Genomic DNA, 14,694 nt, shown 5'->3' on the forward strand with positions numbered 1-14,694 from the left:
AGGTGGCCATGCTCCTGGCTGCCAGAGCCTGAAAAAGGGACAGGCAGCCCCCGCAGCCAAGAGCCAGGGGCTCCGTCTGCGTGGAGCCCGAGGCCATGGGCTCCGTCTGGGTGGCCGTCTCTGAGGTGCCCAGAGGTGCCCATTCAAAAGCATGCAAATTGTATCCTGAAGATGTTAGCCTGAGGTCAGTAATTGCTGTAGTGTGTCTGCATGTGTTTTCAATGGAAAATGGTATATTTTCCAAATGAAATTTGGTTGGTATTGGGGAAGTGATGATGAGATGTATTTTAATTAAATGGGTGAAAGTTGAACCTTATGCTTGTTTTTTTTAAAAAACAAGTCGTTATAAAATTCAGCAGCATTAGGAGCATGACAATTCTCTCTTTTTTTGATCAAATTGTAAGAAACGAATGCTATCAGTGTTATGTGCTTAGACGTCTATATAAGGTTTTTGGTTGTAGTTGTATTGGTAGGACATAGGTAGGCAAGGTTCTTTGGGTAGATGTCTTTTATTAGACCAACTGAGTAAAAAAAAAATCTTAGCAAGCTTTTGGGTTCAATCACCCTTCTTCAGTCGTAGCAAGTCTCTGCTGTTCTGAGACGCCAAGGAATGAGAGAATGTCACACTTTTAGCTTCTCGCATTCCTTGGCGTCTCAGAACAGCAGAGACTTCCTATGCCTGATGAAGGGTGACTAGCCAAAAGTTTGCTACGAACATTTTTCCAGCTACTCAGCTGGTCTAATAAAAGATATCACATCTACTCAAACAACCCTCCCTGCCTAGACTTCTGTAAAGCATTTGATTTGGTACAGCTTGTGATTTTGACTAAGAAGCAGGAACGCTGTAAAATCACCATGGCGCACACCGAATGCACTTAAAAGCTGGCTAATTGAGAGGCCTCAGTTGTAATTGTAGTTGAGAAATCCTCATTAAGTGGTGTGTATTTGTTAGAACCAAGTTAAAGAGAAGGTCAAGGAGTTATTTAATCACACTCTGTATGTTTCTGTTTTTGGAACAGAAATTTGATACTGGAGGGGTTTTCAGGATACTAATTTGTTCAGCTCCAAGACCGGGTTTTCCCCCTATTCATCATGGGGAAAACAAAGCCTCACCTTAGAATGGCGTATCAGACCCCTCCAGCTGGGAGCTGCAAGAAGTGGCTGTGCAGGAAGTCAAGCTGTGGCAGGGATTGCTGCCCGCCTGAGCACAGCCCTGCCCCACTGGGAAGAGCTTGGCACAGCCCTGGTCCGAGCCTGCCCTGCCCCATGCAGATCCGGGGGCACAGAGCTTCCTGCAGAGCTGTCTCTGTTATGGCACATAGGGTCAAAGCTGTCACTAGCTTAGAAGCCTTTTAAATGCCTCAGGGGTTACCTTGAAATGTTGACGTGAGATGACAGTTATTTTCAAAGTCCACTAAAATGCAATACATCATTTTAGCCCTGTGCTACACAGTGCCTGATATTTGTCTTTTCATACTTTGAAATTATTACCTGTGAAGCAAACAACTACATTTTGAAATGGAGAATGTAGCTCGTGTAGTTAGCTTTCATGCATAGAAATTGCCCTCTTAAGTTTTGCTGAAATAGCATTTTTTAATTCTTATTCTTATAAAATGAGACTTGAAAATTAAATTGACAAAGTATGTTCTCATTTTATAGCAGGCGACACTTTTATTTGTCAGTATGCCCCTGGCCAGAAAGAGGCTTTACGAGCTGTATTAAAGCACAGGTAAGTGGATAAAGTTTCAAATGTTTAGCTTCTGTATGTGAGAGAGTGTCTGGCTTCCTCAGAACTTCCTAGAAAGAAAAACGGTATTGGTTATGTACTCTCTTCATCTAGCATTTTGTTTAAGCTTCAGGAATGAGTGTTATGGTGTCATATCTGCCATACAGTATTTTTACTGCTTTATGCAGTTTTTAATGCTATAAAAATCTTTTACGTTTAGTAATACAGAAATCAAGCAAGGATTATTCTGATTATCATTTACTTAGTGCCCAGTGCATGTAGATGTTTTTACAAATAAATAAAGATACAAGACCCTGGTCCCTGGGAGGTTTTAACTTGGATTTTAGACTGGTTACGAAACGTGCTTAAGGTCAAATTATATGATAATTTAGTAAAACAGTGAAATAGGCAAAAAACCCAGCTTTTAAATGCATCTATGTCATGACTGCATAGACTTGCCTGTATAAATGGTGCATTTGTAACAAATATTTATCCTCTTATTAAAACAATGATTTAAATAAAATTATAGTTCTTCAATGTCAGTGGTTTAGAAGAAATATCTTTTTTTTTAAAGAGACTTTTTTTGAAGAGTGAAAAGGTGCATGTTTGGGTAGTAGATGGTGGGTAATTTATGGGGAAGAACTTGTCTTTTAAAATGGAATTGGACAAGAATAATGTTATTTATAGGAACGTATCTTGTGTTCATAGGACCCAAAATGCTCCTGTATTTAAGGAGGTGAAAGTACAGCTCTTAGAAGGTGCATCCACAGAAAAGGATGGTGCTATGCAAGAGGCCAGGTCGGGTCACAGCAAGATTGATTCAGCTACAACCATAGCAGCTGCAACTGCTGCTGCGATTGCTACCACAGCTCCACTTCTTAAAGTAAGTCATTTCTGGCAAGATCACTTCTTTGTTGTATTCAGCTGTAGCAATAATAAGCTAGTATGAGTTGATTGAGAGTGCAGTCCCCACTCTTTCATTTACACTGTCTTCTAATTTCTTCCCTGTCAGCGCCCTGCAAATGATGCAGCTAATGAGATGTGTAGCAGGGAGAGACAGAAGGCCACAGCCTTTTAATGTGGTCAGATGTGTTTTGTGTATAAGTAGACAGATTGTTCTTCCATGAATAGTTCAGTGTAGAAGAGCAAGGCACTCTTGGACAAATCCCATCACTTGCCTTTCATCACTGTTGATAAATCCTCTTTATTTTTGCTTTAATTTTTGTCTGTGGTGTAAATCTCCTGGTAAAAACTGGATGATCAAGAGATTAGGCCTAAACCTATAAGCTTAAACAAATGTGGCTGTGACAGAATTGGCAATCTACTACTGTTCAAGCCTGAAAGAGGTCAGATAATAGGATGCAATATTACTGTGAAAATTGCTGCCATAATCCAAAGGAGAAAAGCCAGGTTTGCATTGGCCTGAATGTAAAAAGGATATATAGGGTCTGATTCAGGTGAATTACTAGCAAGACAAGATGTGGTTACTATTTGGCATTTAAAAAAAAGGCCACAAAAATCAATTTGCTTGAAGCTCATATAAAATAGGATGTAACTTCTTGCAGCACACAGTATACGAAGCAAGAATGGCAGCTGTCTGAAGTTCTTGGTTCACATACAGGCATGGTCTATATAGTATGGAAGTAAAGTATACATGTTGTGGTTAAAGCAGTAGATTGGGGCTCGATCTGTGCTTATTTCCTAGCTTTGTCATAGATTAACTGTATGACCCTGGGGATGTCTGTTCCTGTGTGCTTCAATTATTTTAAACCCTTCTGCAGTACACAGGTAATTACTGTTCAAAGTGCTCAGATATGGTGAGCTGTACAAATACATACATGGATGGCCACCTGCTCCTCTGCTGATTTATATATCTTCTGCCCTGCAGGAAGTAGGTTTCTCACAGTTCATATTCATATTAATCCTGGAAAGAATTGTCTTGTTGAGCCTGATTGCTCCATGACTGAGAATCAGACTTTCAGATGGCTGTTCTCAATTCATTTCCAGCATTGCCATGTGGTTGGGGTTCTCTAAGCCACTCCCTACGTCACTGAAGTTCATTTCTTGTTTACACTGTTCTCTTCCCATCCATTTCTTTCAGGTTTTCATTGTTATTCATTAGAAGTTATTTCTTTTGTTTCTGAATTAGGCTTTTAATTTCAAAGGTGGCCCATCTCATCTGTTTGTGTGCTAGTGGTCTCAGAAATAATGAGCCAGTAAATTGAGGGGAGCTATAGATTAACTTAAATCTCTCTCTCTTTTTTTTTGGCCAAGCAGTAGTTTACATTAAAAGTTTGTCTCTAGCAGTCTATGAATATTACTCACTACCCATCTTAAGTGGGGATTTTATTCATTGTATTTGGCTAAAGGAAGGTTTGCCATGCATGGACACTACCTGTTAAGTTCCTTATAGAAAGTGTTCCCTTACTAAATCAGCACTAATTATTACTATATTTATTTGTATCTTTCTGGAAGAAAATAGAGTTGCTAATATGGGGGTATGTTTTTTCTTTCTTGGAGGGAGGTGTTTTGGGACTGAATAGGGCTAGTATTAGCACCTGCTTTCTCTAGTCTCTGGTTTTACACTATATAGATAAACCTCTCTCTATATTATAGCTGAGTTATAGATTCTCGTTATTTTTCCATAAGGTTCAAAGTGATTTGGAAGCCAAAGTTAGCTCTGTTTCAGCACTGCTAGATAAACTACAGGAGACAGACAGGCAGTTGCAACGTGTGGCAGAACAGCAAATAGATTTAAAGACTGAGAGGCCCCATTGTCATGACCGAGTCAAAGAACTAGAAAAACAGTTGAATATTTTCATGGAACAACGGATTCAGCATCTGGAAAAGTTACAGCAACAGCAAATGAATATTCAGGTACTTGCACAAAAACATGGACTTTCTTGTTATAACAGAATAAGTAGTGTTTCCCCAGTCAGGGGCTAAAAGCCTGCATAATTGCATGCTCAAAACTTTAGGCAGGTGACTAACTCCCTTAAAATACGTTTTGTAACTTTTCCTTGTAGTCTCATTTCATTAACTCGGCAAGCAACACAGCTGGGTTCCAGCCAGTAAATGTACCATCCTCAAGTCTGATGACAAAGCTTTCTACACAACCGGAGCTACGGCAACCTGTTCCCAACCAAGTATCTTCACATCAGAAGGATTTATTTTCTACCAATGCTGTACCTGCTCAAGGTGAAGAAAATAAGTTAATACAGTTATTTGGCTTTATTTATATCATAATTTTGTTTTCAGAAATCCTGTACATAATACATAACAAGTATTTTTGCACAACTCATTTTATCATTTTAAAATTATTATAAGGAGGGTTTTCAGTTAGGTAGTACATAATTTAAAGTGACACTTTTATATTTACTGGGGATTTGCACTTGAGGACAGAAGTTTATTGGGGGAGAGAGATGTAGAACCTTTCCCATACATCTTGAATTAAACCCTTGTTGGTCACCCTTCTAAACCTGTCTAGTTGGTGGAAATGTTTTACATTTTTGTGACAATTTTAACTTTTTTGCATGTTTTTAAAAGATGTGTTTTCCTTTCAAAAATTTAACTTTAACTTATGAAACGATGAAAAATGTAAAGTTCTTTAAGTGTTCAATATTTTTTCCTGAATCTTTAAGCATATCCAAGTCAGTTTGGAAGGTATGGTGTTAATACACAGAAATCCCCTCTAAAGACACCAGTTCCTCGGAGGCACGCTCCTGAACCTGTATCAAAAGATGAGAAAATCGTACAGAAAACCTCGAAGAAAGAGAGACCTAGGGCAGAAAAGGAAAACATTCCCAAGTCAACTTATGGAGGCATTATGGGTAAGACTCAGAGAAGGTATCAGAGACAGCTTTAGTTTTGCCCTCTGCTAATATGGACATGGCAGGGGGCTGTTTATTACTTATCATCTTCACTTTTTTCTGAAAGCTAAATTGGGTGTGTGTATGTGAAATTTCTGAAAGTATGCTGGTCAGTGCGGGAAGTCAGCAAATGATGTCTTGAGTTAAGGCAATGCTGTCCATTCTTGTACACACTCTGGACAAGGTTCTTTACTTTGTTGTAGTAGAAGAACGAAGTAACTAATGAAGATTCCTCATCAAGTTTGAAAGAGAATGTTTAATGGGGTTCAGTCTGTTTCAGTCCTGTTTCATATTTTCGTTTAGGATTTGAGTGAACTAGAGAATTTTATATTTCAAAGCCCTATTTGTTAATCCTTCCTTCAATAAAACTACTGATCTTTGAGTAAGGAAATAATGACTGGACCTAAAATTTGTGTGATACAAATCTTAAGTGTTTCATGAATTTTGAAGCACAGGTTTAAAGCTTGGCTTAGCTATTACTGCACTGGTAGACCAATTTGAAATAAGTAAAAGAAGAATTCAAGTGATATGCTTCACATAAGAAAGCATTGTATCTTTGAACATATAGGGTGGGGTGATACTTGATAGGTTAGAAGAGTTCTAATGAAAAGAAATAGATGGCAGAGTTGGAAGAAGGGAGATATTGTGTGTGTGTAAAACAAATGAGGCAGTGTGGTGGTCCTGCTTGCTACTGATTTGGTGACACAGAATTCAGTTTTGAGCACTACTGTTTAAAAAAAAATAATAAAAACAGAAACAACAAAATATGTTCTGTTAAGTGACCTGAAGATGAATGTCTTACATTTTAAAGCTTGTTTCAACTATATCCCAACTATGCACTTGGCCCAACTAAAAATATCACCCTAGGAAATCCTTCCCTCTCTGTTAAATGCAAGTATTCAGGAGGGGAACCCTCTCGCCACCCCAAACCCTGATTTGGGAAAACAAGACTTATGAAGAAGACATCAGAAACAGCCCAGCCTTCTCACTCTGAGCTCGTGTGGACTTAGTTAGCTCCTGCTCACACTACTGCTTTTTCTTTGTAAATCAGCGGCAAGCAGGCCCAGATTTCCTTCTTGATGCTCTCCAATCCTTAGAATATACAATGCTTAAATTAGGGTGTCTCTACCACAGTGTCCAGCTCTCTACTGCTGTATTCTCTCTTCCTTTTTCCAATATTTTCAAGCATGTACCATCCTTTCAAGTCTCTGAACTTATTGCTTCTGGCAATCATCAGAAAGTTATCCGAATCAGTATGAATGCATATCAGTTGGAATACAAATAAACACCAGTTCTAGAAGACAAGACTTCCTCTGAATCTGGTAGTTATGGCATTAGCAGTATTAAGAGTGTTCTTCTCGCTGTTTAGTTTTAAAACTTCCCATTGTTTTTGATTCTTGAGTCAATCTTACACTCTATCTGTAAATATATGCCTGTAATATAAAATATATTTATTCAGCTAGTATATGGAAATGATTTAATACCATATTTTCTCACATACAGCGCTCATTCCCCCCCTCCCCCCCAACGAGGGCTGCTAGAAATCCCAAAACACTTCATTTGTGAGAAATGTGGTAAGAAGGGTTTCTGCTGCTTGGGGGGCAAAAGTGGAAGTAAAATCTGGGATTCAGAATAATGAGCTGGCTCTGCTCCCAAGCTGCTGCTACTTTGTTACTACAAAGAGAGATCTTTTTTCCTTCATTCTCTTTCAGAAACAAGGGGTATGTTATATTGCAGGGTGTGTTATTTGTGAGAAAACATGGTATTTTCATATGCTAGGTTTTATAGTTGTAAGATTGTGTGATGTTGGGGTGCCCCTCTTTGACTTATTGTCTCACTTCCCTGTTGTGATGCATTCACAAGAATACAGGTTTATTTCAATATTTTTATGCATAATGTGGTTTGATCCTATAAAATACACCTTTTTGAAAACCAAAGTGTTACAGTTTTTCATTGCAGTATCCTCACTGCTCTCATTAAATGCTGTTTTATACTTAGCTTTTAAGTGAATTAAATATTTACCTCTGGAAATGAAAAGAAAACACTAAAATGTACCATGCATGCTTAATGGTAACATAATGTAAACTTTTTATCTTCTAGGTGGAGGGAAATTTCTGGAGCAGATTCTAAATTCTCAAGAAACTCCACTGAGACAAATGCAGTCTCCTGAGAAGGCATCATTAAATACCAATCAAAAGACCAGGCCTTCTGGAAAAGGGTGGTAAATAAATATCATTACAGCCTTTCACACAGATTTTTAAATTTGTAATAAGATTTGGACAGATATATGACATATTGACCGTGGTTCTTGGGTTTGAGGAAGGGGTGCATTATGAGGACCTGAAAGAGGAGCAGTGGTGGCTGTAAGATATCTTTGCATTTCCATGATCTCTTAGGTTTGTTGAATAATAACTGGTAACACCTTCCACCATGGGCCAGCCCAGATCTCTTGAGCACAACACTCTGACTGTTCTCTCTTCTGGAAATCCTACTCAGGTCATAGTAGGTTGGAAATTAGTCACCTGGAACCAGCTACGCTGGCACTGTGTCAACAGCAGGGTTTGCTTATGGCAATAAAATCGACAGCTACCCTGTTTGAGCAATTTTGTGGCTGCTGTGCATGAGGCCCGGTACCTGCCTCTCAGACTTCCTTTTAAAATTTTGGTTATATTATCTTGAACCTAAGGTCTATCATGTTTCTTTTTAAACAGTGAACCTGCTCAAAATCAAAATTAATACAAAATAAGTGTAAGCTTAAATTTATACAATCTCTTGAAACATTCAGATAAAAAGAGAGATACTGAATCCATGAGCACCCATCAGAAACCTTGGGCTACAGGCTATGAAGAAATCGGAAGGAAGAAAAGCATTACATTTTTGACATATGGCTTTATAAATGTGGCACAGTAGGTCAGGAACTGAAATTAAGGGCATAATTTGGTGTGGAATCCAGGACTTGTGCTACTGGTACAAATGATTGCCAGAGTTATCACAAAGCTGGGACCCAGTCTCTGACTCAAGGAGATGACTTCATTTTTTCTCGTCAGGATCTTCCACAGAGCTTACCTTGGGCGGTCTCATACCCCTGTTTTGTAATCCCTACCCAAAATCTGATTGACTTGGTTTTCAATGTGCTGCTTTCAGCGCCTGGAGAAACACAGATCTGCCTAATCCTTGTTCAAAGGACCACTTAAGGAACTAATGAAACTCAGTTTTAGGAGACCTGCACAAGTAGGCAGCTGTGTTTTGGTCACTTTCATTAAGGCAGTTTTGAATTTTTTCCCAGGTTGACTTGAAATAATCAAAAGTAATTATGTATTGTGTGAATGAGAACTTAATTTCTGTTAAAGTGTGGAACTTATTGCCACAAGAGGTTGAGGAAATTGAGTTTTAAAAGGGACTGGATAAATACTTGAAGGAAAGATGAATCAGTAGCTTTTGAACATGGGAGTTAGGGGCACAGCATCTGAATCAGAACTTCCTAGACTTTAACTGCTGGAGAATGCAAACGGGGTGTCATACCCTGTTTACGTTCCCTTTCAGCCTCCACTCTGCCACTGTGCGACAAGATACTGGCCAAGATAGACCTATGATATGATCTGGTAAATGGCAGTTCTTATGTGCTAATTACTTTCCTGGTGACAGTTAATACCTCTGTTCAATCAATATGAAAAATGGTTTGCTAGGAGAAGTTTATATATCCAAAACATTTCAGATGGTTTTGTTCAATAAAAATATTTTTGTATGCTGTTTTAGGTGTTTAATTAAATCCTGGCTACCATCCTAATACAGCAGCTTGACATAAATAATGAGCAGAATCATTATCATTTTCTAACGCACTAAAAATGCAAAATTAATGAGTCTGAAAATATTAAGCTATATAATTGCTCAGATAAATGTATTTAGTTATAAAGTGCTCTCCTATGTAGCAAAACATTGCATCAAATTTAGCATAAAGGCTCTGTTTAGTTGTAAATGTTCATGTTTTAATGCCTGTGTCTATTCCAAACAGGAATGCACCTGTTAGAAAAATAAAGCACAACTGAAAAAGTTGATTGAAATTGATGACTTAAATCAAGGATTTCCATTTGATGATTTAAATTATATAGTTAAATTGCCTCGATTTCACAGGGTAGATTTGACTTAATCACTGCTGTTTTTCCAGGGAAAACACTGTAACTGCTATGCACAAAAAGCAGTGTAATTGGGCAAGACCTCTGGAGGAAGAAATAATTGCCTTTCTGAATAAGCGCTTGAAGCTTGTGCAGTGTTTAAATCCATATTCAGACACTCTAGTTAGATGAGACTTATTTCTAAAGGAGACCTGACAAAGTATCTCTTGCATTTGAAAACTTGTCTAACTTTGTCCCAGTTACATAGTTGGTCCAATAAAAGATATCGCCCTAACAAATCTTTGCCTCACACTTATTTCTAAAGTCAATCAAGAAGCTTTGAGAGTTTAGTAATGTGTATTCTTCACTGCAGGTCTGGCGTCCAGTGTACGGGCTCACTCCCTGCCTCTGAAGGCCCTTCCCAGGATTTCAGTCCAGTTGAGAAGACAGTGAAGAAAGCAGACAATCTACTTCAAGATCTTGGTCAATTGAAAAGAGAGATGCAGGGCATGCTCCAGGTAAAGAGGTGGACTGCATTGATGGAACAATTAACAATTAGAATAAGAGAAAGCGTCTCGATGCCCAGCTTGCTGGGGTCATCTGACTCCAGCAACCTTTCCTGCCTAAGTGCAGGAGGGCTGGACCCAATGATCTGTAAGGTCCCTTCCATCCTCTAACAACTATGAAGTCATGATTTTAAAAAATGAAATGCTGCTGTCTGATATCTGGAAATAGGGCCACTGCTGCCAATCTACAAATTACTTTTTTGGGGAAATGTCCAATTTCCAATGTGCTGCTAGAAGTGTTACAAATAAGTTTCTTCTGCTGCAAAATAAGTACTTTAGATATTGGAATGGCTCTGCACTGGTAGCAGTGGAGATAGAAATTAAGCCAAATAGGTACTTATTAGTTTAAAAGTCAGTGCTGAAATGATTTAGAATAGTGTTGGTTTCCAGAACTGCATCTAGAAAGAAAATGTAATTCTTAGCAGAATTAATTTCCAAGACTGAGAGCTGGTTTATTGTGCAGTCCATAGGGCCTTGGCAATAGCACTGCTTCAGTTACAAAAAGGCCAGACCAAAAGGTAATAGCAGCAGCATTAAAACAATGAACGTTACTGTTGAATGTGAGAGCCAGGACTTCAGCAGTGCTTTGGAACTACAGGAGAACCTGCATCATTCGTATCTGGGTGGTTTGCAATCTGCTTAATTAGCAGCTTGTTGCACCCTTTATTTCAAAGGTGCTGTTTCTCCAGTCACTTGAAATAAAAGCCACAGCTTTGAGATAGAAACCACAGCAGGGGTGGGCAGTTATTTTTGATGGAGGGCCACTTACCCAGTTTTGGCAGGCTGTTGAGGGCTGCATGGGTAGACCTGCCCCTTGACAGGTGCCTTACCCCCTGGTCACCATCTTGGGACTAAGGTCCCAACGTATTGGGATCAATGTTCCAGGGCCAGCACCAGTGGGGCCCAAAGCGGGGCACAGGCTGGCAGGGGTCTGTGGAGCCGGGCTGGGCTGCACCAGTCGGGAGGGTGGGGAGTTGGCTGGGTTCTATAAAGTCCCTGCCAGCTGGGGCCCTGCACTCCTGCCACTCTACTCTGGGCCTCGCCAGCACTGGCCCCGGGACACTGGTCTGGGCCCCATGCTCCCGCTGGCTCCCCGCCTGCTCACACCCAGTTGCCCCCCAGCCCCATGGTACAGGTGGGGGGCAGCACAAAGCCCTGACCCCCTGCTCACCAGCAGGGAAGAAGCTGGTGCTGAGCACAAGAAAAATGGCCCCTTGCCTGCCCCATGGCCAGTGCTCCCTGCTGCAGGCACTCGCAGCCCACGCGGGGCTGTCTGGAGCAGGCACAGGCAGCCCCAGGCAGGTTGCAGGTGGCTGCAGCACGGGGTACTGGCCATGGGGCAGGCAAGGGGCCACTTTTCCCCGTGCTCAGCATCAGCTTGTAACCTGCCCTACTGCCAGCCTAGCAGTGGGGCTGGGTTACAAGCTGGTGTTAAGTGCAGTGGGGTGGAGAAAGCACCCCTCCCCACCCCATGCCTGGTGCCCCACACTGCAGCCACTCGCAGCCTGCCTGGGGCTGCCTGTGCCTGCTGCAGACAGCCCCGCGTGGGCTGCGAGTGCCTGCAGCTCAGGGCCACTTTTCGCCATGCAGGGAAGGAGCCCAGGGAAAAACTGAGTGCAGAGGGGAAGCGGCCCTGCCCCATGCACAGAGCCCTGCGCTGCAGGCACTCGCAGCCCACATGGGGCTGTCCAGAGCGGGCACAGGCAGCCCCATGTGGGCTGCGAGCAACTGCAGCACAGGGCACTGGGTGTGGGGCAGGGAGGGACCGCTTCCCCCCCTGCGCTTCTTCCCTGCCCGGGGTCCTCCCGCCCCCACTTACCTGAGCTTCCTGCCCCAGGGCAGTCACGTGCTCCCAGCCCAGAATCCACAGCTGGGGCTTCCAGCTGAGGGGCAGGGCTGGGTGGGCCCTGCTGTTGTTGGAGCCTGCGAGGCTTTATTTTTAGGGGCCCCATGGGCTGGATAGAATGGCCTCACGGGCCAGAATCAACCTGTGGGCTGTATTTTCCCCTTCCCTGAGCCACAGCAAGTGGCTGGAGCACCTCAGTGATCCTGTGCATCTTGTTTTTTCTGCAGGAGCCCTGTTAAGGCTTTCCCGATCTCTATATTTATGAGCTCATTTTAGCTCATTGCTGCAGCAAAATTTTGCAGCACACCTGTTTATTTCTGATGGTACACCACTGTGCTGTGGCACACCGATTGGGAAACACTACTGTACAGGATAGGAAAGCAGGAAGCAATGGGAGGCTGAGCAAGGAGTAAGCGTAGACCCCTTGCAGGCGTTACACTTATTGAACAATTAACATGTTAATAGTGCAACAGATTATAATGTGCTACACATTCAGCCAATTTATCGAACAATAGAAATGTCAAATCGGCCACCGAGGTTTTGCACATTTAATGTGGAACATCTTAGTAGATGATTTGCATCACACTTTAATTTGAACTTGTGGCATGTCAAAGGGTGCTCAGGGAGCCCAGTTCAGGAGCCACATCCCAATGTTGGACTGCCTGCAACCCCACTTAAATTTCTTAGCAAGAAGGGAGCACTGGCAAGTTGGAAGGGCTTGTGTGCAGCCGATGCTGGGCTTTTCAGCAAGCCTTTGAAGGTCTGGGCATACTATTACACCTGAAGAATTTGATCCCATGTCCCAAAAATTACCATCCTGTCATGCCAGATCTTGAACATCTAACATGGCAGGACATGTGACCTTTATGGGACCTGGAATAAAAATCCTTCAGCTTCTATACTGTGTTTAAATTAATATCTGCTAGGGCCTTAGTGAAGTAAGTCACGTTTACATAGTGGAATGTGCCAAAAGGACAGAGAGCAGATGAAGAAATGTATGTTATATCTGGTTTAAAAGAGGAAGGGGAGCTGCTGCTCAGGAGTGTGTATGGACTATACGTGCCTAATCCTGTACTGTGTAATCCTGTGCTGAGATGAGTTAGCTGTATTGCTCACTTTAACTCCAAATGAAGTAGGGTTGAAACTAGAGTGTTCTGCTAAGCTGAGGTGAGATGCAGGAGATGGAGCTTGAGGACACTCTTCTTGCCCAAAGGAAGGATGCTGGGATGTTTAGTCATACCATAGTCTCTCTAGAATTTTTAGATCAAAATATATTCATCTCTGTGCTTTTTTTTCTGCCTCGTTCAGGAAGCAAAGACCTGGAAGTCGAGCATGAATGACTTTGTTAAGGTATAGTTGTTTTTTAAAAATGTTTCAAAACTGTTGGGTTAAACCAATGATTTTCAGCCAGGACATGAGTTGCTGCCAGATCCTTTGTAGGGTGCTAAGAGTTGTGAGGAGATAAGCTGATAAGCTAAGTAAATGTAGGCTCAAGCTTGTCCTTGCCTGAACCCAACAGGTATTGTTCAGCCCCTCCACAAGGAGGTAAGCACTGTAATACATAAATTAGTTTTTGAAATTGGGTACCTCTCAATTCACAAAAGTAATGGAGGGGTGCCTCAAGTCCCAAAAGTTTGAGAACTGTTTTGCTTACTATATTTACATGAATCTAAGACAAGGTTTCCTCCCCTCAAATCAGCCTACGGGGGGTCTCTGCTTGAATTTGAATACCAGCCCAGGGCAGGTGGCATCTCAGCTCTGGCTTTGGCTCCAGGCTTGGGACTGATTTGGCTCATTTGTCAGAGGAGGGGCTTACAGTTGAGGGAGTGCAGGGGAGATGGGGTGTGTTTGAGGGGAAATGAAGGAGACCTGCTTGTGGGGAGCATCAGGGAGACCATGCAGCCTGCCCCTTCCCCAGTTGCCCCCTCTTCTCCTTACCTTCTGCTCCATCTTGGGTCTCCAGCTCTGACCTGGCCTGGCTGGAAGCTACTTCTGTTTCTCCCAGGCTGGGCTGAGGCTGGCTGGAGCCACTGCTGCTGCTGACTGCCCCAGGGCCAGAGTAGAGCTGTAGCAGAAGGCGAGCAGGGAAAAGGCCAGACAGGGTGGAACAGGTGGCAGGGGATGGGCACAGGTGTGGGGGAGGGAAGGCAGCTAGGGGGGAGGCAGGTGGCTGGGGATCAGGCACAGGTATGGGGTTGAGCAGCCAGGAGCAGGGGACTGGGACCAAGGAGTGGCCCCTTGTTCCTAGCAGCTGCTTTCTCCACCACCATAATAATAAGAAGGCACAGCAGCCCCCCTGGCTCTCCAGGGACCTAGCGGACCTCCTGTGGCTTAAAAGGAAAGCCTACAAAGGATGAAGGATGGGATTCACCTTCAAGGAGGATTACTCCGCGCTGGTCCGGTCCTGCAGGGAGCAAACCAGGAAAGCCAAGGCTGCAACTAGCTTCAGGCATCAAGGACAACAAAAAGTCCTTTTAAAGATATGTGGGGAGCCGGAGGAAAAGCAAGGGCAACGTTGGACCCCTGCTAAACCAGATGGGACAACTGGCAACTGACGCCCAGGAAAAAGCCAACC

The 14,694-nt window shown here is 42.5% G+C and overlaps 1 protein-coding gene across 6 annotated transcripts in view; it reads left to right on the plus strand.

Moving 5' to 3' along the window:
- KIAA0586 (KIAA0586 ortholog) overlaps window positions 1-14,694 on the plus strand; it is a 108,904-nt gene that overhangs the window by 5,629 nt on the left and 88,581 nt on the right. For 5 of the 6 annotated variants that reach the window (XR_002103841.1, XR_002103840.1, XM_019550901.1 and 2 more), the window contains exons 3-10: window positions 1,660-1,729; window positions 2,435-2,609; window positions 4,376-4,603; window positions 4,753-4,924; window positions 5,368-5,556; window positions 7,696-7,816; window positions 10,081-10,225; window positions 13,428-13,469. Coding sequence is in view for 4 of the 6 variants with exons in the window: in XM_019550901.1 (XP_019406446.1) it covers window positions 1,660-1,729; window positions 2,435-2,609; window positions 4,376-4,603; window positions 4,753-4,924; window positions 5,368-5,556; window positions 7,696-7,816; window positions 10,081-10,225; window positions 13,428-13,469 (1,142 nt within the window). In the remaining 2 variants the exon portion in view is untranslated. The remainder of the gene's footprint in view (window positions 1-1,659; window positions 1,730-2,434; window positions 2,610-4,375; window positions 4,604-4,752; window positions 4,925-5,367; window positions 5,557-7,695; window positions 7,817-10,080; window positions 10,226-13,427; window positions 13,470-14,694) is intronic. The other variant, XM_019550903.1, reaches the window with a different exon arrangement.

The sequence above is a fragment of the Crocodylus porosus genome, unplaced genomic scaffold, assembly GCF_001723895.1.
Source record: "Crocodylus porosus isolate Cpor-Errol unplaced genomic scaffold, CroPor_comp1, whole genome shotgun sequence".
Classification (NCBI taxonomy): domain Eukaryota; kingdom Metazoa; phylum Chordata; order Crocodylia; family Crocodylidae; genus Crocodylus; species Crocodylus porosus.